The following is a 24,749-nucleotide window of genomic DNA, read 5'->3' as shown; positions in this document are numbered from 1 at the left end:
ATCCTGCAAACCATGGAAATAGCAAACGGGGATCACTCAAAGAGGATACAGCTTTTTATTACAAATAAATCACAAAGGGAATTGACTTGGTGCATTTTTGTTTTTGACAGAATCTAAGAACAGTAAAGAAGAGCCACGATACTGTCTTAGCAGAGATGGAGCAACTCAACAAGCGGTACCAGAAGGAGCAGAGTAAAGTACTCGGGCTACAGAGTGAGCTCAAAGAGTCTAGCACCTCACACAGAACCATCATGGAGGTAATTATAGCTACATAGCTAGGATCATTTGCAATACCAGAAGGAGCAGAGTAAAGTACTTGGGCTTCAGAGAGAGCTCAAAGAGTCTAGCACCTCACACAGAACCATCATGGAGGTAATTATAGCTACATAGCTAGGATCATTTGCAATACCAGAAGGAGCAGAGTAAAGTACTTGGGCTTCAGAGTGAGCTCAAAGAGTCTAGCACCTCACACAGAACCATCATGGAGGTAATTATAGCCACGTAACTAGGATCATTTGCAATACCAGAAGGAGCAGAGTAAAGTACTTGGGCTTCAGAGTGAGCTCAAAGAGTCTAGCATCTCACACAGAACCATCATGGAGGTAATTATAGCCACCTAGGATCATTGGCAATACCAGAAGGAGCAGAGTAAAGTACTTGGGCTTCAGAGTGAGCTCAAAGAGTCTAGCATCTCACACAGAACCATCATGGAGGTAATTATAGCCACCTAGGATCATTGGCAATACCAGAAGGAGCAGAGTAAAGTACTTGGGCTTCAGAGTGAGCTCAAAGAGTCTAGCATCTCACACAGAACCATCATGGAGGTAATTATAGCCATGTAACTAGGATCATTTGCAATACCAGAAGGAGCAGAGTAAAGAACTTGGGCTTCAGAGTGAGCTCAAAGAGTCTAGCATCTCACACAGAACCATCATGGAGGTAATTATAGCCACCTAGGATCATTGGCAATACCAGAAGGAGCAGAGTAAAGTACTTGGGCTTCAGAGTGAGCTCAAAGAGTCTAGCATCTCACACAGAACCATCATGGAGGTAATTATAGCCACCTAGGATCATTGGCAATACCAGAAGGAGCAGAGTAAAGTCCTTGGGCTTCAAAGTGAGCTCAAAGAGTCTAGCACCTCACACAGAACCATCATGGAGGTAATTATAGCCACGTAACTAGGATCATTTGCAATACCAGAAGGAGCAGAGTAAAGTACTTGGGCTTCAGAGTGAGCTCAAAGAGTCTAGCATCTCACACAGAACCATCATGGAGGTAATTATAGCCACCTAGGATCATTGGCAATACCAGAAGGAGCAGAGTAAAGTCCTTGGGCTTCAGTGTGAGCTCAAAGAGTCTAGCATCTCACACAGAACCATCATGGAGGTAATTATAGCCACCTAGGATCATTGGCAATACCAGAAGGAGCAGAGTAAAGTACTTGGGCTTCAGAGTGAGCTCAAAGAGTCTAGCACCTCACACAGAACCATCATGGAGGTAATTATAGCCACCTAGGATCATTTGCAATACCAGAAGGAGCAGAGTAAAGTACTTGGGCTTCAGAGTGAGCTCAAAGAGTCTAGCACCTCACACAGAACCATCATGGAGGTAATTATAGCCACCTAGGATCATTTGCAATACCAGAAGGAGCAGAGTAAAGTACTTGGGCTTCAGAGTGAGCTCAAAGAGTCTAGCACCTCACACAGAACCATCATGGAGGTAATTATAGCCACGTAACTAGGATCATTTGCAATACCAGAAGGAGCAGAGTAAAGTCCTTGGGCTTCAGAGTGAGCTCAAAGAGTCTAGCATCTCACACAGAACCATCATGGAGGTAATTATAGCCACCTAGGATCATTTGCAATACCAGAAGGAGCAGAGTAAAGTACTTGGGCTTCAGAGTGAGCTCAAAGAGTCTAGCACCTCACACAGAACCATCATGGAGGTAATTATAGCCACCTAGGATCATTTGCAATACCAGAAGGAGCAGAGTAAAGTACTTGGGCTTCAGAGTGAGCTCAAAGAGTCTAGCACCTCACACAGAACCATCATGGAGGTAATTATAGCCACGTAACTAGGATCATTTGCAATACCAGAAGGAGCAGAGTAAAGTCCTTGGGCTTCAGAGTGAGCTCAAAGAGTCTAGCATCTCACACAGAACCATCATGGAGGTAATTATAGCCACCTAGGATCATTTGCAATACCAGAAGGAGCAGAGTAAAGTACTTGGGCTTCAGAGTGAGCTCAAAGAGTCTAGCGCCTCACACAGAACCATCATGGAGGTAATTATAGCCACGTAGCTTGGATCATTTGCAATACCAGAAGGAGCTGAGTAAAGTACTTGGGCTTCAGTGTGAGCTCAAAGAGTCTAGCACCTCACATTGAACCATCATGGAGGTAATTATAGCCACCTAGGATCATTTGCAATACCAGAAGGAGCAGAGTAAAGTACTTGGCTTAAGAATGAGCTCAAAGAGTCTAGCACCTCACATTGAACCATCGTGGAGGTAATTATAGCCACCTAGGATCTTTTGCAATACCAGAAGGAGCAGAGTAAAGTACTTGGGCTTCAGAGTGAGCTCAAAGAGTCTAGCATCTCACACAGAACCATCATGGAGGTAATTATAGCCACCTAGGATCATTGGCAATACCAGAAGGAGCAGAGTAAAGTACTTGGGCTTCAGAGTGAGCTCAAAGAGTCTAGCACCTCACACAGAACCATCATGGAGGTAATTATAGCCATGTAGCTAGGATCATTTGCAATACCAGAAGGAGCAGAGTAAAGTACTTCGGCTTCAAAGTGAGCTCAAAGAGTCTAGCACCTCACACAGAACCATCATGGAGGTAATTATAGCCACGTAGCTTGGATCATTTGCAAAACCAGAAGGAGCAGAGTAAAGTACTTGGGCTTCAGAGTGAGCTCAAAGAGTCTAGCACCTCACACAGAACCATCATGGAGGTAATTATAGCCACCTAGGATCATTGGCAATACCAGAAGGAGCAGAGTAAAGTACTTGGGCTTCAGAGTGAGCTCAAAGAGTCTAGCACCTCACACAGAACCATCATGGAGGTAATTATAGCCATGTAGCTAGGATCATTTGCAATACCAGAAGGAGCAGAGTAAAGTACTTCGGCTTCAAAGTGAGCTCAAAGAGTCTAGCACCTCACACAGAACCATCATGGAGGTAATTATAGCCACGTAGCTTGGATCATTTGCAATACCAGAAGGAGCAGAGTAAAGTACTTGGGCTTCAGAGTGAGCTCAAAGAGTCTAGCATCTCACACAGAACCATCATGGAGGTAATTATAGCCACCTAGGATCATTGGCAATACCAGAAGGAGCAGAGTAAAGTACTTGGGCTTCAGAGTGAGCTCAAAGAGTCTAGCACCTCACACAGAACCATCATGGAGGTCATTATAGCCACCTAGGATCGTTTGCAGTACCAGAAGGAGCGAAGTAAAGTACTTGGGCTTCAGAGTGAGCTCAAAGAGTCTAGCACCTCACACAGAACCATCATGGAGGTAATTATAGCCAAGTAGCTAGGATCATTTGCAGTACCAGGAGGAGCAGAGTAAAGTACTTGGGCTACAGATTGAGCTCAAAGAGTCTAGCACCTCACACAGAACCATTCTGGAGGTAATTATAGCCGTGTAGCTAGGATCATTGGCAATACCAGAAGGAGCAGAGTAAAGTACCTGGGCTTCAGAGAGAGCTCAAAGAGTCTAGCACCTCACACAGAACCATCATGGAGGTAATTATAGCTACATAGCTAGGATCATTGGCAATACCAGAAGGAGCAGAGTAAAGTACTTGGGCTTCAGAGAGAGCTCAAAGAGTCTAGCACCTCACACAGAACCATCATGGAGGTAATTATAGCTACATAGCTAGGATCATTGGCAATACCAGAAGGAGCAGAGTAAAGTACTTGGGCTTCAGAGTGAGCTCAAAGAGTCTAGCACCTCACACAGAACCATCATGGAGGTGATTTTAGCCACCTAGGATCATTGGCAATACCAGAAGGAGCGAAGTAAAGTACTACTTTCAAATATGGTATCGTTTCGAAGAAAACTAACATTGAAGGTGGTTTTAAAATAGGATGCCGTCGTTACAAGACTCAAAATTGGTTACTACCTTTTCTATGTTGTCACAAAATGTATAGTTTCAACTGAGCTGATACTTCAACAGGTTAGTTGTTAAACACCCTACTTTAACTTTGTAGCAGTTTTGTGGCTTGAACTAAAACAATTTCTAAAAAAATTATCCTACATGCATTTAACTTGCTCTCAAATTATCCACTGGATTCAGTTGGACATAAAGATGAATTGACTTAAGTAGGATTCGAACCTGCAACTTCTGGTACGCTGTTGCATTCTACAAATCAAGCTTTATATTCAGTTAACAAACTCTGTAAAATTTGTATGTTTCTGTGATTTGTTGGGGTTGTTAGCAAGATTAAGTTCTCACATAATTATTATTCTGCTTCATTTCAGCTCCAGGAGCGAATCGGCAATGTTGAGAACGAAAAGATTATTTTACAAGAAGCCAATGAGAAACTATTGAACAGGTAAATCCTCATAAATCCTCAGTTTGGTATTCTAACTGCACATGTTCAAATCAAGATTGAAGGTTTTAACCTTGTGATAAATGCAGCAGATTAGTGCACGCAAGTCTATTGCGTAATGGTAACCAAATCTGTAAAATCTTTCACTTTTCATGGAATCGATGAACTGCGTGCATGAATAGTAGACGACACTTTTGAACAACTTTCGAGGGCCCAAGTTGGGGGGGGGGGACACCACAGGTGCACACTTGTTCACAAAGTAAACACAAATGTGAGGGCCATGCATATGATCCAATGTCGACCCATCTGTCATTTACCCCTGGGGTCCCCTCCCTTGGTGGTCTCCTCCAAATTCATGGTTTGCCAGAAATTTGGACCGTAGGAAATTTCACTGAAATGTGGTGCAGTCCAAAGTTTTGGGGATTTTGTACTTGCCATAACTTTTCATGCAATCAAAAGTTTAGAAGAAAGTGAAGCATGACAAATACCGTACTACCTCATGCAATCCGAAGGTCGGGGTAACTTTCTGGCAAGAGTTTTTCTTCTGTTTCATTGGTACCTTCCATAATATATCATGTTTGTGTCGTGTTTATCCCAAAAGGAAAATCATCTATAATTTGGATGTGAAGAAGGAACAGTTGAATGACCATAAACATTTTCATCAAAATGTATAAAACTCAATACTAGCTAAGTCGAATGCATCAAGAAGTCCACATCACCAAATCCAATTTTCAATGGTTCTTTTTTGAACTTTAACAAAGACTTATTTTTTTAAAGCATGCCTATAGGTATCATGAACAGATGTGTGTCTAATTATCAAGGCAATTGAAGTGTTTCCTGTTGTGCATTAATTGTGCATTTCCCTGCTAGGAGATTGTATGTTGACCGTACATATTGAGTGTTGCATTGTATATTGCCTCCCCAGTGCATTTGACGCTGAGCGGGAGAGGCAGTACCGAGCCAATGAGAAGCAGCTGAAGCTGCAGATAGCCCAGCTGGAGGCAACCCTCAAGGGGGACTTGAACGACAAGAACACCCTGCTGGATAAACTCAATGAGGAGCGAGGTAAGGTCGCTGATAGTCGGCTCGGGCCATTATCGGCGACCAGACCCCTAACCAGTTTTAAACCAGACGGCTGCTCCAAGCCCACATGTGACCTAACCGAACAAAATGAGTCATAAGCCACCAGAGCTTATTTGTTGTAATGGGCCTTTTTATAGAAATTACCAAGAAATCAATTGGAGTGATCAACCTTTTCACCAACTTGATATCTTAGTGATTTATCAAAATGAAGAGCAAATTATATCCTTCCTACTTCATTAGCCTTTCACCAAGGCCATGGTGGCTTAACTTGCCCTCATTAGACAAAGCTGCGAAAACAGGAAGCCACTGGAGATGGAGACCACACACGCGAGTGGCGAAGCCACGAGGGCCTTTTCTAACTTGTCAAGAAATTCTTATGTTTTTCTTTATAATCTCGATTTTTGCTACCCCAAAAGGGTAGCAAAATTCCAACCAATCATCAGCCTTTTAGTGCGTGCGTGGCTACTACCCGGACGCTTTGACGCGCCCGGATGCTTGCACAAAATTTAAAAGCAAAAAATGCGAGTCTAGTTTTCCACAAGATCGTGACCGCGTAATTGTTCTTACATTATCTAATTTTAATTTTACTTATAAAAGTTTTTCAAAAAATTATTTGAGTGTATGAACTTATTTTTTATCTGAACTTACAGTTATTTGCTCTTACGTTTTCCTTACTCACCCTTCTTTTAAAAATGGAAGCGACTAGGCAAAATCCGCGTTGTGATTGGTTAACCTTCAGCACTCTTCTTATTTGCATAAAAACTATGAATAATTCAACAAAATCAATTTGGGAAAGGCCTCGTGGCTTTGCCACTCGTGCGTGCTGACTTAATCTTTGCTCCAGTCGCTTCGGGTCTTCGCAAACTCCGCCGCTCTAAGCCACGATGGCCTTGGCGAAAGGCTACTACTTCATGTGAAAAATTATAATTGAAAAATTGTTCTTAAGACTTATTTTGTGGGATCCAGTCACATATACTTTATGTGGATGAGGATAGTGGTCTAGTGGTTAAGGATTCATTCGAGACACATGACCAGAGGGTCAAGGGTTCGAATCCAGCTGCTGGCCATAAATTGTGTCCTTGGGCATGCCACTTTACCCCAACCTCTCTCCACCCAGGGGTATAAATGGGTGCAGGGGAGTTACTCCCCAGGTAACCTGCAAAACAATGTCATCCAATCCAGGGGGTATAGAAATATCCTCAGTCGTTTCACGCCCCTGAAACCGGAGATAAACGCTGGCCTGATGAGCTATATTGGCTCGTGACAAACTTTACTTTTAAAGAGGTTGTGGAATGCTCGAAAATAGGGTATATGTAGCCTAAGGTGTGATGAAATAAAAACGACTATTGTTTCCGTCATAAAATGAGTACAAAAGGTACTTTTGAGAGCTGTTTTTCAAGTCCTGTCATGCCTGTTTCGACCCGAACGTGCAATTTGTGTAAAAGTCGTCGTTGCGGGCAGCAAACAAAACACAGTAAATCGTGACGTAATAAACAGGACTCCCGATGCAGAGTAGCATAAACGAGTCCTGTTTATAACAGGACTCCCGATGCAGAGTAGCATAAACGAGTCCTGTTTATTACGTCACGATTGACTGTGTTTTGTTTGCTGCCCGCAACGACGACTTTTACACAAATTGCACGTTCTGGTCGAAACAGGACCTGAAAAATAGCTCTCAAAAGTACCCTTTGTACTCATTTCATGACAGAACCAATAGTCGTTTTTATTTTATCACACCTTAGGCTACATATACCCAAAAAATGACGGAAATGTTTTCGAGCATTCCACAACCTCTTTAAATTCTTCATTTGGCAATCATCATTTGTTTCTTCTGATGTCAGAGCAATATGAGAAGTTATCCAAGGAGAACCAGCAGCTGCAGATCAGCTACTACCAGGTGAGGCAGCAGCTGGATGAGCTTCAGGAGAAGATGAAATTCTTCACCAGGGAGAGCGCTGTGGACTTCCAAGAACTTGAAGAAGCTCTCATCATTGTCAAGGTAGGGGAAAAAGAGTCCAGAGTGACTGGCTCAAGATGTCAAACCTGTGAAGTGAGGCGCATCAAGTTTCTATTAAAGGGAATGTACAACATTTGCTTTTGCTGCAATTTTCAGAAATAAATGGATTTGGAGGATTAGTATGTTATATGAAATATTGTTAAACGGACTTGTTTCATGTTTTGGGCTTGTAGATGCTGGAAAAACCAAGAAAACCTATCATGTACTTGTAGTCTGGTTCCCTGACCCCACTTAAGATGAAACGAAGCAATTAATACACTTTGAGGAATTGTATGGTCAGAGAATCAGTCTAGTAGGCTTGTACCCCTTCACAGGTGTGTGATCAATTGCAAAGAAAAGTTAGTTTTTGAAAAAAAAGCCATAACGCTGGTCGGCTGACCAGCGTTGGAAAAATATAGTTTTTCTTGAACATGTCAGCACACCAGGTGCCAGGATTTTACAGGATGCTTTATACTGTCATTCCCTAACAATCCAGTAAGGTATTTCGTGATAATTTGATCATCTCGTTTTTTGATGTTTGCAAATGTTGTATTTTCCCTTTAAATCATGTGTCATGTTCAGTTTCTTCTGTTCCTTTTGCTCTGTGCCTAACGGATATTAACCTTGTTCTCCTTTTGGTCTTCAATAAAAAAACAAAATTCTTCCGAACAAATGTTCAATTTCTTTGTTTTATTTATTGAAAAAACTTCTTCTTTTTTTAGAAAAGGAAAGAAAAAGGCAGCCAGGATCTGGAGTTTCTGGAGAAGGTGGACGAAGAGATGAACAAAGGTCAGAATCCTGAAGCCAAAGATTTTGTAATGATGTGTTAATATAATGAACCTGTGGTCTTTATGCAGTAATACCCCCTCATTAGTTAGTGTACATACAACAGGTCATATTTTATATGTAACTGGACAGACTCTTCTTTTGTTTACTGAACAGTGGTTGGCAAAATGATCTATGTGCTCCGTGCGCCAACAAAAGAGGACGCATTTTTACCTCTTTTGAGAGCTCCATGGACATGACACACAGCGTGCCCGTTCTGGCTCACGCGTGAAGTACGCCTGACTTCCTGAATGTGCTAAAGTTATAGCACATAGTCTTCGTTTGAGCGTCAGGCATCCGAATACTTTCGAATTCAACTTGCGATGGTCTCCGAGACTAATCCCTACCCCCAATAACTTTGGATACATTCGAAATACGCAGTGGATGGACCGGAAACCAGTCTAGGTCACCCCCAGCTCTCCTTTTCTGGCCGGTAATGGGGTACTTTTGCACAGAGCCCGTAGGGCTCTCTCACTGACTCACATAACCCTGCCTACATCCACGTCCCGGAGAGTCTGCGTCACCAAAATAAAAACTGTTTTCTTCTCTCACATTGATGGTGATTGAGAGCGCATGAACAAATTTCTTTTTGGTAAAAAATTTCGCCGAGGTGACTGCAAGTTTTTGGCATCTAAGTTGTTGTAAAGCAGTTGTGTAGACTAACTCCGCAACATAAAGATGATAACTGTAACGGTATAAGGACTGAGAGCCAGCTAGCCTACTTAGCACAGCAATGCAAATTATGTCACACAAACAGTTATCAAATGATCTAAAACTGAAGATTTCAGCGAGTAACCTACTGTTCAAATTACAGGCTTTGCCCTTCACCGACGTTTAAACACTGTATACTCAGTGTGTTACCTCCCGAGTGAAAGTTGGAAAAAATCGTTCGGGTGGGACTTGAACCCACGACCTCCTGCTTTCTAGTGCAGATGTCTTGCCACTCAACCACCGAGCTAACGGTGGTCGATTTTTTCCAACTTTCACTCGGGAGGTAACACACTGAGTATACAGTGTTTAAACGTCTGTGAAGGGCAAAACCTGTAATTTGATTTATATCACCCCGACACAAAATTCCATCTTATAATAACCTACTGCTCTTGCACACATACCATAATTCTTTTTTGTCATTGTCCCTGTTTCAGACTTGAAGGCTCAGGTGGTATCCTTACAAGCAGAGCATGCGGAGACAGTCAGTGAGCTAGAGAAGACCAGGAATATGCTCATCCTGCAGCATAAGATCAACAGGGACTATCAGGTAAAGATGCAACAATGACTAGACTGGGGGATCTGGTTGGCGGAGTGTCGTGGCCTAGCGGTTAAGAGCACCGGACTCATGTTCTGCTGTTTCAGAGGCAACAGTGACATGGGTTCGAGCCTGGGCGCGGACACTTGTGTCCTTAAGCAAGGCAATTAACCATTCTTGCTTCGTCCTTCGGATGGGACGCAAAGCCTTAGGTCCCGTGTGTTGTATAAGGCCTAACGCACGTAAAAGAACCCAGTAACGCTTATCGCTAAGAGAAGGGGTTCGCCCCGGTGTTTCTGGCAGGAAGGATGTGTATACCCTGCCCGTGTGACCCCTGAGAAGGGGTGTTGGTGCAGTATTCATCAAGACAAAGACTAGAGTACTTTCCTCGCCTTCCACTGCTGCGACCCAGTTTCAAATCCCGCCTGGGCCAACATGTGGATTGGGTTTTCAGTCCCTGCCTGCTTCCTCTGGTTTTCCCTAGAATTTCATTCTGGGGTCTTCCTCCCACCACTAAAACTGTAATTTCCTCCTACATTTTCTACCGAGGGACCCCACTGGAAATACGTCCCCGCCAGTTGCTGAAAAAATAATCACAAACAAACAAACTAGACTGAACAAAGGAGACCGATGTTTCCCAGTACTAGGGCTGTGTCATTACGTTTAATGTTGTTAACATTTAGACAAAACTTTTCGCATTTTAATGCGAGGCAAAAAGTGGAAGATAGATAGCTTTTGTTATCTTTTTACCAACCATTTGTTGCCCAGCCGCACAAAAACTCAAATGCAAAAAGATCTTAGCTTAGCAATGATTAAAAGGTACTTCTTTTGAAGGGGTCTGCTGATACTACTTCCAAAATGGAATGGAATTGAGCGATGGTTGTAATAAACTGTCATAAAAGCTGATTAAAATTTGTTGGTAAAAACACGTTGAGTACTTTTCAAGGAAACACTCACATCAAGATTTGTTTGCTTGAGTTTGCTTCCATATTATGACTATTTATGAATCAATCATTCAGAAAGTGATTTGAATTGACCCCAAAAATTTATCTGAAAATATATCTATTCAGGCATGCAACTTTTCCTCGGATCTGCTGATTTCCTCGTTTTTTTTTACTTCTCATGAATGCCATTACAAATTCAAAAACACTGTTCAAAGTCTTGTGTGGTTTGGAATGTCCTCGTTTTATCTAAATTCCCAGTTGCATGCCTGTTTATTACCTTCATTTCTTAAGTTCATATCATGCCAACTTTCTTTCTTTTTTAGATTGAGGTAGAGGGGGCTACCACAAGGCTTGAGGATTACAAGCAAGAGTATGAGACCAAGCTGGAGGAGTATGCCCAACTGCTGGATATCAGAGCTGCAAGAATCAAAGTGAGGCATCCAGACTACGAGTAGACTTTATTTTCTTATTGAACTAATCATGCAATTTTGCCTCCAGAAATTGTAAGGCGAGGTGAAGTTAAAAGTTTACAGAAACAGAAACAGTCACAGCTCTGTTCTTATCCATTCCAGTGTGTAAAAAGCGTTATTTTGAAGTCATTATCTGTATTAATCGCTGGGCGAGTAACTTGATTACTCAAGTACTCGCGGATATTTTATTCTACTCGTGGTGTTTAATCTACTCGAGTACTCTTCCTGGCATGAGCAGAAGCAGGTACTCGTGAGTAGCAATTTAGGGTTTAGGGTTCACGGCTTAATACGTCCCCTGCAAACAGGGAATCACTCCCTCCACCTCTCTCTCCCTAGGATTCCCTTCATCCACAAAAAAAATTCAAGTAAATGACCCAAAACGATATTAGTAAGGATATCTTATAGCTGAAGAATGAGGTGTGACTTGCACACTATTTGCTTGTAAGCTACTTCACGTCATACTAACCTATATGTCATTTTTCTGCGTTTATGGGAATTCTGTTTTAACTACTCGCAAGTACTAAACTACTCGAGAGTAATTTCTTTGCTTTGAGTAGAAAAATCCACTACTCGCCCAGGCCTAATCTGTATGTATGTTTTAAAAATCTGACTTGTGACATTTACTTTGAAATATATTCCTTTTCTTTTTTTTATTGCAGAAATTGGAGCGTCAGTTGAGAGATGTTGCCTATGGAACCAAACAGTACAAGGTCACAGACATTGCAGATGTGAGTCACCCTTTAACTCATTAGTACTTGTATTACATTGTAATACATTGTATCACATTGTGTTACATTGTGTTACATTGTATGTATTCCTTGAAAAAAAAAGAACAGACGATACTGCAGCTGTTGGGTGTTATAGCAAGTAACAGGCCAGGTATTTTGGGGTGGTACAAGAAGCAATGGTTTCAGTTTCATTATAAGTTATCATCCATTATATTTATACAGGTTATGAAATCAGAGATTATATGTATCAATTTTTTGATTGTTTTTTTTTTTTTTATAATTTTTGAAAAGGACGATGATTATGAGGAGATTGATGAAACAATCAAGCTAGAACGTGGCCAGAATCTACTAGAGCTTCATGTTACAAGGGTGAGTCAAGCTTTTCTCTGACCATAAAAGAATGACAGGCAGAAAATAAAGAATTACCATTCAAACTATTATTTGAAAATATGTATTTCTATATTATATGCATTATTTATAATTACCTTGCACATATATTTTTGTTTGAGTCAGTCTGTACCCAAGGCTGTGGAACAGTGTTACCGAGACGCCTAATACAATTGTTATACCACGGTAATAGATTGCGAAGTTGTATTGGTTGAGAGTGGATCACGTGACGTGCCACAAAACGAATGAGTGTTGTACGCCGTGGTACATGAGTGATGTACATTACCTTGATCTTTCCCGCTGTTGAAAGTGTCGTTTTCACCGCGTTGTATTATATTAGTGTGACCTCGGGTACGAGGTTGTAGCTACGCTGGTGCTACGTAAATTGATGTATGTTCCTGTGAGATGTGCCATGGGGGACAGTGAAGCACTATTTCTGCTACGACCACAACTGACGGCATTTATTAGAGTCGGGAGTCTTGTCCTTAGGATGTACAATGAAGCACCTGATGGTATTAACCGGCTTGTGTTAGGTGTTGACATTGTTTTTTTTGTTATTTCACAGCTTGTGTATAGCAGAGAAGGCCTGAAAGCTCTCGGAGATGAAAACCCGTCCACGTTTGTGACTTACGCATTCTTTGAGTTTGAGCTCCAATCAACGCCCATACTCAAGGGAGATAGGTGAGACTTTGAACCCTAAGTCTATAGGCGTTTGTTTTGATCCTTTCTTTACCCTCAAAAATCAACCACCGTATCAGAACCTTAAACCCTATTTACACAAACGCAACTTTGTCGCAATTACTTTGTATAGTATTTCATGCAATGTTTAAAATAAGTCACATGGAAAACGTAATAATACAGCCTCTTATCAATTTCGCAAAAATGGTTACCTCATCTTCTTCATCTTCAGATAAGGGAACTTGGGCAGCTTTTATGGGCAAAACGCATAGGCAACAAGAAAGTTCTCAAAGAGCGCAATCCTCTGACGATTCCCCACCATATTGTCGCTACAAACAAAAGAAATACTTGCATATCGACTGAACTTTCATATTAAATTGCAAATTCAAAATGTCAACAGGATTGCTCATATTCTGAATTTATCGAAAAATACCAATGTTGGCCACATTACTCTATTCCGTCCTGGTATGTTGTTTAAGCCGTAATACGCATAACATGGCGGCCTGTGGGCCTTGCAGCTGCTACCGGACAAAGGCCCATGTGCAGTCGTGCGTGTAAGCCAGTGAAGTGAGGCATGGTAATCCCGGTGTCAAGGGGGTAATGTGGAGCTAAAAGTAAAATTGTGGAATCTGGCCCTATCTTTCAATGGTGAAGACTCCTTTAAAAAAATCCTGGATCCAGACCCAGATCTGAATCACTTCCAAAATCTAATCGATTTGTACTTGTACCAAGGACCACCTCTTAAAACTTTTCATTTTCATGAAAACCCGTGCATAACTTTTTTGAATTATCTTGTTAACAGACAAACCAACCAACAAACAAACTAACCAAAGCCGATGAAAACATAACCTCCTTGGCGGAGGTACCGGTAATTATAGGAACCTGAAACCACTTTGAAAAACCAGTTAGTCAGTTTTAATGCAAACTTGCCTGCGACTATCAAAACTCACGTGGAAGTAGATGTCTGGTTTTCCAGCCCAACAGACAGTTTTCCATCAAAGACAACCATCCTGAAAAAAGAATTCATTTGGATATCATTGCAGGCCTCAGTTTGACTTCACCTCCCAGTACAAGGTGACGGTGGACGACTTCTTCCTGCAGCATCTCATGAAGGGCTCAACGACCTTGGAGGTGCACCAGGCCATCGGCACGGAGTACCGCACCATCGCAGCGTGTCAGCTGCGATTCCGTGACCTGCTGGATAAACCTCAGGGACGGCTGCACGGCATGGAACAGCTGTTAGGTATGTTGTCGGTTGCTGAGTTTTTGTGTCTGGGTTGGCACTGCTTACTTTACACTACTTGCGACTGGAATTGACTGCATTCTTGTGCAAACAATAGAAATATTCTTTTTGGGGAAATTCAGTAACTTTACTTAGGGGCCGTTCACAATTATCAACATTTTCACAAGTGTACAAAGAGTACGCTTTTTCAAGACCCCCCCCTCCCCCCTAAAAGTGTACGAAAAAAATGTTGATTTTTTTTCACACAAGTCTATATATAAACACTCGCATGTGATTTAAAGGGTTTTTGTAACTTTTGATAACGCTTGATCAACTACTTCGTCGAACAGCTTTTCACGGTCTGCATTCCTCCACAATCTCTGGCCCTAATACACGACATATCTGCTCGTTTGCGTTGATCATTCACAAACACAAAAGCATTTACAAACTCCATGTATTTGTTGGTCGGATTCTTGTGGACAATACATCCTTGTCGAATGAGGAATTTCAACAATTAATCCCAGTCAACAGCGCGGCTAGAATATTTATTGTCCGCCATTGCTAGTGCCGGTGTTGTTCGACAGGTGTAGCGTGAATATCCGACTCCATGCAATGTGGACTCATTGGTAGTAGTGCGCACGCGTGAGTACAATACTATGCTATTTTTAGGATCGTTTGGGGAGAGTGACCTGTCACGTGCGAGGGATTAACCAATAAAAGGGGTCCGATTTTCATAGGAGTCGGATTTTCATGTGACACCGGCCGTTAAAAACGGGCAGTGGATACGGACTATACATGTACATGTGTAGGACAATGCCGCGCATGCTGTACACAATATGTTCATGGGATGCAATGCGGGGCCTGGCGCGGGGCGCGACCGGCTCGGCAAGTGCTCGATCGGCATCGGTTGCGGCCAGCTGTGGACGACGGGCGAGAAAACAGATCGACATTTAAAAAAAAAAAAAAAAAACGTACGGCGGCCATTAACCCCCTCCCCCCCAGCGTACGGTTTGTACGCTCGTGAAAATGTTGATAATTGTGAATGGCCCCTTACGGATGTGCATTTACAGGTTATATGTGAATTGGGTACCCTTTTGAAAAAAAAAAAATATTAAAGAGATCCAACCCCAAAATTAAAATCTTGCTGTACAGATTGTTCATAAAGTTCTGCATGATAATACTACCACATTGGTGAGATGCAAGATTTGTGTACAGTGAGCTCAATACATGTAGCTTTACAGAATCTGTGGATGAGGTTTTATTCAAAAACATTATATCATTAATACAGGTCTGGGCAATTGTTCTTTTGTAAAGTGTGTGGCCATATGAATTCCTGTATTTAAATTCTACAACACATTGTAAACTCACTTAACCCTAACTCCCTAGGCCTTTTTGCTAGGATGTAGCCTCAATCCTGCAATATCCTCCAATTGGCCTCATGGAAAAATAGTATATAGCCTCAATCCTGCAAATTCCTCCATTATTTCTTGAATATGGTCTGTGGAGGGATGACCACTGCCTGAATCCTGCAAAATCCTGTAGCAGTGACTGTCAATATGTTGAGGCTTGGCCAGTGACATCCTGGAGCAGTACGGAGGATTTCAAGCATAATCCAGGCCTATATTTATGCATGGCTGAGCAAAAACAACACAAGGTCCGGCCTAAGACTTTGACAAAGTGCATCCTACGAAATTAGTAACACACTTGTTCCATGTATCCTCAATCCTTCAAATTCCTCCACTTTGGCAAAGAGGATTTTGAAGGATTCAGGGCGGTTAGGGTTAAGCATTTATAGAGGCCCGCATGATAGCATAAAAATCTAATTAAAAAGTGGCACACAGTCAAAACGTACCGCCTATGATAATCAATGTGTAAATGTTCACTTCACACATTTTCTAAATATTCATACAGAAAGTAGATTCTAAAAAAAGCCCTCTCCTTTCTTGACATTTTGTTGTCTGAAGCCAGGTTCATACTTCACTTAAAAGCGAAAACGAAGTGAACTTCTTGGCGTCAACAATACGTTCGAAGCACGTCCAAGACATGAATTTCGCTTCGCACTTGCTTTCACGTGAAGTATGAACCAGACTTAAAGCAGCCAAATTTTCTTCTGAACGGAAGAATGGAATGACAGGCCATTCCTGACCTTTCAAACTTTTCATAACACTAGTACATGTAGTGCGTAAAATGATTGTGTGACATGTTACTGAATTGAATAGCAATTAATAGTTGTACATTTCCCCCCCCTTCAATTTCAGTGTTTCCTTTAGTCATTTTTTTAAGTGTCCCTACTGTTCTTGTACATGATCTGTATACGTGTCCATTCTTGTACATTTTACAATAGGTATTGCATTGAATAGGTAATTGTATTTTCCATCTCTTTAGTTTCCATACTGACTTTGTACATATTATTTGCTTCAGGCCTTGAGCGTGCTGGGGTCAACTTTGGCACCATTGAGTTTTGGGTTCGTCTCCGCGTCCCCATGGATCAAGCACTGAGACTATTCAGAGTGAGTCTTCTTTTTAGTTCTTGTCCCGTGTATTTTCATGTCCATGGAAATCTTAGGTGGTGTTGAAAATAATTGCCAGCCTGTGACCATGTAGTTGGAATTGACAGAGACCTGGACATTAGCTCTAGAACAGTCTGAGGCAGCCTTTTTGTCTCGCCTGGACTTTTTTCAGGAAAGAGACTATGTACGTAAACTGTAGTATATATGTGGTATTTTGGTTAAAGTTTAGTAGAATTTGTCTCAATTCAAAAGTAATGTATTCCAATTGGAACCAAACTTCAATCATAGATGCAACATGGGAACCTTCATATGATTATGAACGTGCCCTCATAATTATACTTGGATTTGATTATGTTGATTATGAGCATGCCCTAATGAAATGCAATTTAGTTTCTCTTCAAAACCGTAGAAAGGATCTCTGTCTTGACTTTGCTAACAAACTGAAAAACCCTAGCTTATTTCAGGACTGGCTACCTCAGCCGAGAAGTAGTCACGTGCAATATCAGCTTAGAAACAGTGACAACTTATCCAATATGATGTGCAAGACTAAACGATACCAGAATAGCCCCATCCCATATTTTGTTGACCTTTTGAACAACAGTTCCAAGCCTTAACTCCCATTCATACTAGAATTTGATAATCACAAAAGTATTTAAAAAAATGAAGGAAAAAAATACAAAATCCTATTTTATTCATGTACTGCATTCTTAAAAAAAAGAAGAAAAAAAAAGAAACCAAATTTTTTATCATGTACTATTCTGGTAGAGTGCTCTTTTCTTATATTCCGATGTGCAAATCTTAACTCATTTTTTTCATGTACTGTATTCTGATATTTGTATGTATGATGGTAAATGTTTTAGTAAATTTGTATTTCTGATTTTGTGTTTTTAATTTCTACGCATTGTTTACAATTTACAATCTGGCTACAAACACAATGATTAATAAACCAGAATAATAATTTAAAAAATAATAATAATGGTCACATACCAAGGTCAAAGGTCATCTGAGGTAAAGTTGTAGCATAGGCTGAACATGTAAAATTGGTCTCATTTCAAAAGTTGAAGTCAAACTGGAACCAAACTTTGGTCATAGGGAATTAATGTTCACATGGTAATGATGTCAAATGCCACACACCAAGGTCAAAGGTCACTCTTTACAGATAATCGCGAAAGCAGGCGAGACGCGCAGTTCAAGAACCGACTTGTGTTTATTAAAAGTGAACCCAGTCAGTTACTTTGAGGTTCATTTGATGGTTGTTTTCAATGACAGGAAAGAGTCAAAGCCATGGGCTACGTCATGTCCAACACCAGGACGGCCAATCAGGCCATAGCAACCCTGGACCAGACCGAAGGCAGGGAGGACACTAGAGGGCAGCAGAGGGACAACTTGAACGAGCTTACCGTCAAGGTGGTGCGATGCGCCGGCCTCAAGCCACGAAGGGAAGGTAGGTAACGGAGGAAGATACTTGGTTCTTGGTTCTTGGTTGGTTCTTCTCCTAAATACTCCACGGAGGAGTTTATACAGGAGGCCAGAAACACCGGGGCAAACCCCTTCTCTTAGCGATAAGTGTTTACTGGGTTCTTTTACGTGCATTTATACAACACACGGGACCTACGGCTTAACGTCCCATCCGAAGGACGAAGCAATAATGGTTAAGTGCCTTGCTTAAGAGCACAAGTGTCCGCTGGCGGGCTCGAACCCACGTCACTGTTGCCTCTGAAACACCAGAACATGAGTCCGGTGTTCTTAACCGCTAGGCCATGACACTCCCGCATGAGGTCATTATGGTAGGACAGATTTAGAATTCCGGTGCTCATCTTATAGACCTTTATCGCGCTGCCACCATTTCAGTCATGTTCCCTGTATCCAATAACAAGACTGAATGATCATGTTTGTTTTGTGCAAAAAGGAACCAGACTATTTTTCCATCCAGCCTTGCTTTGGTTACGTTGATTTGAATGGGGAAAAATCAAGATGGCCGCAACATGATAATGGTCTATTACAAGCTGTAACGAACTCTGTGCATGAGTTACCCTCTCAATGGAAAATAATAAGCTCTGGCACCCATGTGGAGATAAAGTTGGCTTGTGCACATTTAGCAAAATCGGTTGTGTGTACCTCGAGCAGTATATGCATTCAAAACAGAGGTCACATGCGGTGTTTCTACTGGAGCTTTTGTGAGTGGGTATGGAGTACCATGTAATGCTGAAAACCCTCTCTGTTTCACCAGTATTGCAGTAATATGTTTTTCTTTCAGGTCTTAATCCCTTGGCCCTTTGTTTTTTGAAAAACAAATTCATGCCTTTCCCAACCTGTCAGTGTTGGAGCAAAGGCTTTGACCCTCAAGGCCAAGGCCAAGGCCAAGGCTTTGACCCTCAAGGCCAAGGCCAAGGCCAAGGCTTTGACCCTCAAGCCTCGAGGCCAAGGCCAAGGCTTAACCCTCAAGGCCAAGGCCAAGGCCAAGGCCCTGTTTTATGAAATGACCACTGATATAGAACTAATTATAGTCACATGAGTGACACATCATCACGCAAGGGCGGATCCAGAAAACAATTTTTGGGGGGGGGGGGCAAAGAAATTTTGGTCCCCCCCCAAAAAAGTGGATCAAAAAATTATGGCTTGGGCTTCAGGGCCCGCTTAAGGGCCCCGAAAAATTTTTGGATTCGAGATGCTCTGTGGTGCGATTTGAGGCAATTTCTGACCATTTTAACCGATGTTTTTTGAGGAAAAGATGGTGGTGTTCTCATTGCGTGCCTTTATTACGACGTCACATAAAAAAAAATAGTTTCGGTGGGGTTTTTTTTTGGGGGGGGGGGCATGGCCCCTTTTGGCCCCTCTGGATCCGCCCTTATCATCACGAATTGCTCGTTACGAAGAACAACATTTCTTTAATTGCAATCAACATGCTCGCATAGGCCTACACCGTTTTATGACTGCACTGTATCTATTAAAGTGTAAGTTCAGGTCTTCAATATGGTTTAACTAAACAAAATAATGATTTACTTCTATATTGACACACAATTCTCCCAAGTGTAACAAAAGGGGGATCCAAGAAACTGATTTGGGAAATTTTTATTTGCTGGCCCAACATGGTCAGAAATATCAGCATTATCTAAAACAGATACATGCAAATCTTTAGCACTTATCAGGGAGACATATACAACCAATCAGATCTATTCCATAGTTATATGCAATTAAAGTGATCATCTCATTAGCCCCACAAGTGTACGGAATATTTTTGCAGCAAATCTACTACAATGGTAACAAAATATGATGCTATAAAAGTGGAAGTGTGCCCAACACACAAATCTATAGGGTGCTTCCCTCCTCCATGGTAATCTGATTAAAAAGGTAACAGCAAAATTTAGAACAGATTTATCTGGAAAATGCAAAAATCTATGGGCCTTGAAGAGCCTTGACTCAAAATTGCAAGGCCCTGAACCCTCAAGGCCAAGGCCAAGGCCAAGGCTTTTGCCCTCAAGCCTCGAGGCCAAGGCCAAGGCCCTAAAATCCAGCCTTAAGGCAGCCTTAAGGCCAAGGCCCAGCATCAAGGCACTACATCACTGCAACCTGTTAACACTCATTGATGTGAGTTGAAGAATCCATAAACCATTCAGAACACACACACTCAAATTTGTATCCTTGTGGAGACATTTTGTTGTTCTCGTGTAGTAAAGTGTTTGAGTTTGAAAAAGAAGTTTCAAAATGCTCTTATTTTAACCAGAATTAATTTCCTTGGCTGAAATTCGGACTTAATATCCCTTTTCTAAGACTCTTCCACTTGCGACGGATCAACCCACCTTGGAAATTCCTAGGTTTTGAGTAAAATCCATGTATGTATTTTGTGAAAACCTTTTGGAGACGTATTCGTCTATAGAAATTGCCCTGTGGAGACGTATACAATCTTTTGTTCCCTATCGTGGAAATGTCTCCACAAGGATACAAATTTGAGCACAGGTTAAGTGGTTTAGAGCAGTACAGAAAAACGGGTTGAATAGAAACAAAATAGGGTTGTTCTTAAATTCACATTCATTTATGTCTGATACCGAGACTTTTTTATAGAGACCAGAAAGGACAATTTCATTTGGAATCAAAAATATTTTAAATGCATTTTAAAATTTAAATTTCAAAACTTTCGGCCAAATGTGGTTCAAGTAAAAAAAACAGACTAGTGATGGACTGTGGAAACAATATTGACTTTGGGCGATTCACAGTGCAGGCTCCACCAAGACTTTGCCATGGAGAGTCCATTTTTCAACTTTACGGTCGACTAAAAAAAAGGCCATTTGAACGAGTGTCAGTAGACAACTTGAGCTAATTTGTTATAGATTGGGGCTTAGCATTCTGCCGCCTTAAAAAAAACACCATATTGATAAAAAGAAAAGAAAAGGGCAAACATATACTCGAATCATACGCTTACGAAACTACTGACCGGAAAAACTAACAATTTCAAATGTCCCGCAGTGCGAACTGGGAAAAATGAACTCTCCGTGGCAAACTTTTGGTGGCGCACTGCATTGTGAATTGCCTGAATTGTTAAGAATGGATTCGAATATTCAAATTATTTTGGGGGTAAACTTTAGCCTTTGTAAGTGTTCTTTGCCAAATATGGTTACCTAGCTCAATTTTCACAAATTTTCAATAAATTACGGGCTTGCAGAAGACCCTGAGCCTGACAGTGCAATAACTTTGATTACGAAATAATCCGCCCATGATGCGTGAACCCTCTACCCCTAACCCCCACAAAAAACACCCTTATGACAAAAATATTGTTTTCACTATTGTTTCCCATTTTCCACACTAGGTGTACAGCCCAACCCCTACGCCGTCTATCGTTTCTTTGATTTCAACGATCACGACACCACTATTGTAACCAGCAGTAACTCTCCTGAGTTCAATGATGCCAACGTCTACCCTGTCGTCATGACAGCTGAGCTGGATCAGTACTTGAAAAACGACGTAAGTTTGAACTGTGTTTTTGGTTCGTGGCGTACCTTTCTTCCCATACTTTTTCGAAGTCTCCTCCTTTTTGTTGGTTTTAAAACTTAGAACGCTTGTCACTAACTTTCGGCTGCCAAGTCACACATTATTCATCAATTTCCAAACAGTGGCCAAACAATAGTCGGCTACTGTATAGAGTCAAAAAGAAAGTGACCAAATTTGGAAAATATTTTTAAAATATTTGGCTTGCTCCATTTCAAAAATAAAAACATAGGGATAAAGTGCATATTATTGACTGAACCTGTCTGGCATCGAGGTTTGTGAAAAACAATCCTGTGCCTTGGTCCGCTCAATGTCAAAATAATCCCGGCACGAACTGGTTAAGTACCTTCAAGTACAAATGCATTATGTTTACTTTACACACTCTACATATGCGTCACATCTGCTTGAAATAAATGAAATAATGCATTCAGTTTTTTATGTCCCATGCAGGTTGTTATATTTCCCTTTCACTATTTATCTAAGAATGCATTTGCATTACAAAAATCACTGAGCTTTGATCATCTGTGTTTGGACAAACATGGTCAAGGTTCGGAAAATGCTTGATGTCTATCCGTAGTATCACCCTCATTGTTTGCTAAACAAATCCCAAACTCCCTCTTTTTGACCGTGTAACCAGACACACAGTTTTTTGGAACTTGTGTGCAATGGCTGAAGAACCTAATGCTATAATAAGCAGCAAAATGTCACTTTGCTCTAATCCTGTGTTTGTGTTTTTAATTTCAGACATTGGGTGTGTATGTCTTTGACGATACAGACCCTGAGGACATGGCTTATATTGGAGTGGCTAAGATCCCATTGATCAGCCTGGCTCATGACAAGGCCATCAGGGGAACGTTTGAGCTCAAACAGGTCAGTTTTGTGTGGTTGTCTGCTGAACCTGGGAATTGTCTCTCCAAGTTTTAGCTTTACATAATCGAGAGTTCCTTTAATGATCCCATGTTTTACTTCCTATTGTTTCCTTAACCCTAAGTTTTCCGGATTCCAGTGTAAAGCTGTGTACGTATACGCACTGGGCTACTTTGTGTGTGTGTGGGGGTGAGTTTGTCTTACATTCCCTATGTGGACTGGTGAACAAAAGATGTCCACATAATGCAGGTTGTGTTAACGTAATGTGGACTAAGCCGTGTCCACATAACGTTTTGCCCTTTCTGGAAAACAGGTTTAGAGGCATTTTTGGGTTAGGTTTATCTGTGGCAAAATGAAGAAAAACACTAAAGGGAATCATAGACAAAAAATTGGGTTGAAAGTGTTTTCATAGTTAAAGTAAAGTTAAGTAGAGTTTTCTTTACTACACGAAAACAAAGGATTGTCCACAATCGTTATGTGGACTAAGCCGTGTCCACATAACGTTTCGCCCTCTCTGGAAAACAGGTTTAGAGGCATTTTTGGGTTAGGTTTATCAGTGGCAAAATGAAGAGAAACACTAAAGGGAATCACAGAATAAAAAAATTGGGTTGAAAGAGTTTTCATAGTTAAAGTAAAGTTAAGTAGAGTTTTCTTAACTACACGAAAACAAAGGATTGTCCACATAGCCTATAGATGTAAAACAAACATGTGGGTGTGTGTGTGAATTTGTACAGAGACACTGGTTAAAATTCCAATGGCTATATATTTCCTGTGTTCACACTTGTGTTGTTTCACTGGTGAAATGTTACCGAGATAACGGTTAATACTGGTTATGTTATAAGCAGAGAATTGTGATTACAGAATTTCTTGGTTAAGTGTGCCATGAAATGGGGCTGTGGTCCAAAGTATGAACTAACTTGCTTCTTTTCATTTTTGTTCTTTCTCCAAATGGTTGTGTATTACCTATCCTCCACAGAGTGATGGTAAAGTGAATGGGACTATTGATATGGTACTGAAGTGGCACTCTACGTACTTTGCACCTAAGTTAACATCAGGCAAACCCAAGGTAAGCAAAGACCCGCCTACAGTAATCCAAGGTAAAAAACAAGCAATGAACAGCATAGCGCTGTGCCAACAAGAATATTTCCTCTCAAATTTAACTTTATCAACTTCGCAGTTGATATCATGATTATATTGAATTGCAGTTATTCACAGTGTTTATGTGTAATGCCACGCAAACACAATTGCATTTTGAAGCCAAATAGACTGGTCAATATTCACACACAAAAATTCCAAATTAAGTCATGAGTGAAAAATAATGCAAAAAATAGAGTTGCAAAAAAGAAGTACCGTTTTGCCAGTTGACCGTGACTTGTTTGCCTAAAAAAAAAGGTCTCTATGCAATAAGCCATTTGCGAGTTAAATTTGAATAAAATCTGGAACGCTGACTTAATACAATGCTTTGCGCGTTTTAATCTAGCATTCTCCCGACCAAAGAGACTGTTACTGTATCACGTGATTCGGGGCAAGCCTTATGCTAGCAACCCCCAGCTCCGGCATGGTCTGGTGTCTTTGTGCCATTCTCACCCATTGTGAACAATGTATTGGTGATGAGCGTCTCTTACTTAACTATGCAAGAGCTTGCCCCAAATCATGTGATTAGCAACAGTGTCTTTGGTCTGGAGAATTCAAAGTTAAAATGTGCCAAGCATTCAGAGCAAGTCAGTGTACCAGATGTTTTTCAAATGTAAATCCCAAAGGGTATAGGTTACTCGCAAATGGCTTATTATGCCTTGACAGGCCACTGTATAGGTCTCTCTCAAATGACGTCACTTTCTACAGATTGCCACGTGCATTGGCATTTGGGGTGTCAAATTTTTGCACACTGTGCACACACGCACCTGGTCATGGTGTTGGATACAGTGTTGTAATTTTCATACGAAGATGGCGTCCTATGAGAGAGATCTATAGTGATCAAGCTTTTAGTGCTTATGCACTGCAAATACATTTGCTGTCTACCAGCTTTTTCATTGGAAAATTCATGGAGCCCTAACATCTTTATTTCATATTCATAAATAGCTGAGACAGTTTACTCATTCCTTTTGGTCGAGAGCCCATCACGTGAGTGGTTTCAAACTGCCGGTAAAGCACTGCTGCGTTCTGCGCCTCAACGCGCAGCACGCGTTACGTGCATGCCAATTTCCATATAAGGAGATTTTTAGCACTACTCAAGCGAGGCACATGCCA

General features: G+C 41.2%; 1 protein-coding gene across 2 annotated transcripts in view; it reads left to right on the top strand.

Annotated features, from left to right (window-relative positions):
• The window catches only part of LOC119745943 (protein fantom-like), a 54,734-nt gene that overhangs the window by 15,838 nt on the left and 14,147 nt on the right, over positions 1–24,749 (top strand). For both annotated transcript variants that reach the window (XM_038222663.1, XM_038222654.1), the window contains 16 exons: positions 111–257; positions 4,493–4,566; positions 5,489–5,628; positions 7,488–7,645; positions 8,365–8,431; positions 9,613–9,725; positions 10,981–11,088; positions 11,787–11,855; positions 12,147–12,224; positions 12,808–12,923; positions 13,964–14,163; positions 16,564–16,652; positions 17,922–18,096; positions 21,457–21,611; positions 22,380–22,505; positions 23,479–23,568. In XM_038222663.1, the coding sequence (XP_038078591.1) occupies positions 111–257; positions 4,493–4,566; positions 5,489–5,628; positions 7,488–7,645; positions 8,365–8,431; positions 9,613–9,725; positions 10,981–11,088; positions 11,787–11,855; positions 12,147–12,224; positions 12,808–12,923; positions 13,964–14,163; positions 16,564–16,652; positions 17,922–18,096; positions 21,457–21,611; positions 22,380–22,505; positions 23,479–23,568 (1,905 nt within the window). The remainder of the gene's footprint in view (positions 1–110; positions 258–4,492; positions 4,567–5,488; positions 5,629–7,487; positions 7,646–8,364; positions 8,432–9,612; positions 9,726–10,980; positions 11,089–11,786; positions 11,856–12,146; positions 12,225–12,807; positions 12,924–13,963; positions 14,164–16,563; positions 16,653–17,921; positions 18,097–21,456; positions 21,612–22,379; positions 22,506–23,478; positions 23,569–24,749) is intronic.

Source organism: Patiria miniata, unplaced genomic scaffold (genome assembly GCF_015706575.1).
Source record: "Patiria miniata isolate m_02_andy unplaced genomic scaffold, ASM1570657v1 HiC_scaffold_12, whole genome shotgun sequence".
Taxonomy (NCBI): Eukaryota; Metazoa; Echinodermata; class Asteroidea; order Valvatida; family Asterinidae; genus Patiria; species Patiria miniata.
This window is presented reverse-complemented; position numbering and strand designations above follow the sequence as displayed.